Source organism: Eptatretus burgeri, chromosome 3, assembly GCF_056783735.1.
Source record: "Eptatretus burgeri isolate ZD-2024b chromosome 3, Ebu_testis_v1, whole genome shotgun sequence".
In the NCBI taxonomy this organism is placed as follows: Eukaryota; Metazoa; Chordata; class Myxini; order Myxiniformes; family Myxinidae; genus Eptatretus; species Eptatretus burgeri.
In genome coordinates, this window is record NC_140963.1 from 142627045 (window position 1) to 142631076 (window position 4032).

At 47.6% G+C, this 4032-nt stretch overlaps 1 protein-coding gene across 1 annotated transcript; it reads left to right on the plus strand.

The window, feature by feature from the left end:
• Positions 1-614: 614 nt before the first annotated feature.
• On the plus strand, positions 615-2756 carry HOXA5 (homeobox A5). Its single transcript, XM_085876000.1, has 2 exons — positions 615-1594; positions 1899-2756. Exons 1-2 carry the CDS (start codon positions 1003-1005, stop codon positions 2147-2149), a joined length of 843 nt encoding a protein of 280 aa, XP_085732126.1. The 5' UTR covers positions 615-1002; the 3' UTR covers positions 2150-2756.
• Positions 2757-4032: the final 1276 nt, after the last annotated feature.

The following is a 4032-nucleotide window of genomic DNA, read 5'->3' on the forward strand; positions in this document are numbered from 1 at the left end:
GCTCGACCGACGTTAACATCACTAAGACCCGTGCATACGATGACCCCCGATGAAGATGCCGCGACTTTTTGCAGGACACGGAGTCATCGCACTTGGGAGCGTGAATTCCCGCCTTCGAATGTCTGCCTTTAAATCATGTGGGATTTGAGACGCTTGTGTTTGCAGCGCATTTTGTTTCAATCTCTTTGCGCTTTATGGGCATTTTCAAGTGTCTCAAAGCACCCACGAGAACCATAAAGATTTATGTCTCTTAACGTGCACGCAGGAATATGACAGCTTCACACGGAGAGCTTTCGCCCGCGTCAAAACCGTAAATTGCTACAACTATCTTAACAGGCCATCCACCATTTCATGGTTTTCGCCATTACGACGGTACGTGCCTTTTAATGGACAGCACGAAGCTCGTTGGCGTAACTAGCAACAAGACGGTCCCCATGTGGGGCTCGCTCTTGATTCTCCCTTAAAAAATCTACGTCACCACACCATTCTTTACACACACACACACACACGTATATACATATATATATATATATATATATATATATATATATATATATATATCACACACACACACACACACACACACACAGGAAATGGTGGTGGGAAAGCACCCAGACTCGCACACCCATTCATCCCGCTTCCGTACAGGAGAGAGGTGTCCGTACATCGTCCCAGCCCTTCGACCTCGCCTGCCCCCCTACAACCAGCAGATGCCGCTACAGAACGCCGGCGGAGCTCGGGTGGGGCGCGGCGTGGATCAGCACGCCACCGAGAGAGGAGCGCACGCAGGCACGAGGTCACCACGCCGAGATTTACGAGTGGTCAACAGCGCGCACGTGATCCGGCGCGCCCCCCCCCATATTTGGCAGCGCCGGCTGGAAGCAGCAAGCAGCATGGTGCACGATATTGCCATAATTCATTTAGTGTTCAGGGTGCAGTACGAAAGGGCTTTAGAAGGGAGCAAGAAATACTAAATCAACTTATAGTGTGAAAAAAAAATAAATGAGTTCGTACTTTGTAAACTCCTTCGCCGCTCGCTACCAGAACGGCTCTGATTACCAGTTGCCTTGCTATGGCAATTCTGCAGCCGTGAGCGACTCTTACAGAGAATCTGCCGCCATGCACTCGTCCAGGTATGCATTTGGCTACAGCGGGGTCGATCTGAGTGTTAGAAGGTCATCGGTCGAGCATTGCGGTCGCACGGAGAGCCCTCGCGGGTTCCACCAGAGCAACGGATCTCGACTCGAGCATCCTCTGCAAGGCATGACGCACTCCAGCGAGCCTCCGGCGTGTGGCGCACTCTGCTCCTCTCCGAGCGGCGGCAAAGTGCAGGCCGGCAATTGCGGCGACAAGGCTGCGGAGCTCTGTGCAGGTTCGGCACAATTCGCAGTGCACGATGTGCCCGCCAGCATCCGGGGGAACGCCGAGGGAAGTGCATCGTCGCCGGCCATTGACGACGAGGGTCCGAGCGGAGGCAGCCCCGGGGGTGCGCGCGCTTCGCAACAGGCGCCTCAACCCGCCGGCCACGAGGGCCAAACGCAACCGCAGCAACCGCAGATCTACCCGTGGATGCGGAAACTGCACCTTAACCATGGTAAGGCTGCGTGCCTCAGGCTGAATGTCAGGGCGTGTGGAGTGTGTCCTCAAAGGTGCAGGGTGCTCACTGGGTGACGCCTCGGGCTTTGGCCATAAACGAAACAAATTATTGCAAATCCTACTGTGTTCACAGAGGTGTGTGTGTGTGCGCGTGTTTGTGCGTGTGCGTTAAAAAACACAACACAAAAACAAGCTGTGGCCATTCCACTGCCTTATCCCTGGACATTTGCATGAGTCCAACGAATGGATTTCTCTGCACAAGGCTGCTCGGATCACCTTTTGTCGCCCCTGTCCATTTGTAGACGGCCTGGGCTCGGGCGAAGGGAAGCGCTCCCGCACGGCCTACACTCGCTACCAGACCCTGGAGCTCGAGAAGGAGTTCCACTTCAACCGCTACCTGACCCGGCGGCGCCGCATCGAGATCGCGCACGCGCTCTGTCTCACCGAGAGGCAGATCAAGATCTGGTTCCAGAACCGCAGGATGAAGTGGAAAAAGGACAACAAACTGAAAAGTCTAAGCATGGCGAGCCAGGCAGGAGCGTTCCACGGCTAGCCGTGCTGTGCCCGCAAGGCCTGAATCCTCGTGATGCGCATCGTGTAAACGTATTGATCATGTGACGTGCTCTGGTGCTGTAACGTATATATTTGCTGCGGTGTACTTCAGCGGAATTACCTGTACCTGTAACGCGATATAGTTGTGCCAAACGAGAACGTTGTTTTGTATTACCGGCCGTCATTCGTACATACCTTGATATCAGTGGCTTGGTTTTGAAAACTCCTATACATGTGACACTTTGGCTTATGTATAGTGTACATTTAAAATGATATGCAATTTCAAGGACTAGTTGTAGATGTTGTAATACGGTGTGTTTGTGTGTGTGTTTGTGTGTGTGTTTTGTACACTCGGCATGATGTGGTAGCACCCTGTACTCATGAATGTCTGACCAGTCGTACTATTATAAACGTACAAGGATTTGTTCATGTGAATTGCGCTCTCGTAACTGTCTGAACCTTGTTGTTTGTATTAACTGAATGAGCATGATGAGTTGGAATGATGGCGCTCTCTGCGACGTGACTGCGCGAAATATTCTCGTCTATTTTATTTTGTCATTTTTATGACGCCGCACATGTATATCGGTGAATAAAGTAACGATTCATGATTTATCTGTGGATTGAATAACTTTTGCTTCCATGTCATACAACTATATATATTTGTGTAATAATAATAATAATAATTTATTATTACTATTGTGAATAGAATGGGCAAAGTAAATGGTTCAAAGCTTTATAACTGTGTACACGAGCTCGAAGGATCCAGCTTTGGTGTGTGTGTGTGTGTGTGTGTGTGTGTGTGTGTGTGTGTGTGTGTGTGTGTGTGTGTGTGTGTGTGTGTTTGATTTGATGTACCACACTCTTTCCAGAGCGTTGGTACTTCCGAAGCAGTTTATTGGCAAGGGCTATACTAGGTGGTTTACCATTACCTTCCCAGCATTGGCTGTCCGTGCTCTATCCATCCAAATGCTGTGTGTCAAGCAAGGAAGCAGCTCGGGCCATTTAAATATCTGTGGTATGACTCAGCTGCGGACGCTCGAACCATTGCACCACCGAGTCTGAAATATATATATATATATATATATATATATATATATATATATATATATATATATATATATACATGTATGTATACACACAAACACACACACACACACACACACACACACACACACACACACACGATACCCCCTTTGAAGAAAAACAAACCATTCATACATCACAAAACTAAGATCAGAAAACCCCAACAAACTGCTGCGTGTGTCAGAGCATGTTCTCAAAAGGGGTGTGTGTGTGTGTGTGTGTACATACATGTGTATGTATGTATATATATATATATATATATATATATATATATATATATATATATATATATATATGTGTGTGTGTGTGTGTGTATGACCCAAACCTGCGAAGCATGATTGTGCTCTCTCAATAATGACCGATTTCATTGTTTATTTATCATGCTATGTTAGTTTACTGTATGTGTTACATAGCTGATACACGTCCATGTAACATGTATGTTTGAAATGAAGTGTATACCGCGTCTGTGTCTCGAATTCCCGTACACCCAGACACGGAGTACTCGTATATACTTTCATATGAAATCGCAAGTCATTTGTGTTAAGAACCATACCACAAGTTTCCCGGTCCAGGGCAGTATTTAATAATACATTTACTCTATGACCATGACGTGCATCTCCTCGGTTTGTGATGCTTGTTTGTGTCGTCAACCCGTCACGAACCACGTACCTTCCAATGAATGAACGGTGTGCGTGGAGATCATTTATTCCGTCACCTGGTCATTGGTGCAATCCCACCACACTTGTTGCTAACGTCACAAAGGCCGATAAGTTCAGAAATACTTTGACGAATCCCGACTTG

Bases quoted from the DNA above. Each gene is read 5' to 3' on its own strand.
- HOXA5 (XM_085876000.1), top strand. From the start codon at position 1,003: ATGAGTTCGTACTTTGTAAACTCCTTCGCCGCTCGCTACCAGAACGGC. The intron at 1,595-1,898 runs GTAAGGCTGCGT...GTCCATTTGTAG, and splicing joins GAAACTGCACCTTAACCATG to ACGGCCTGGGCTCGGGCGAA.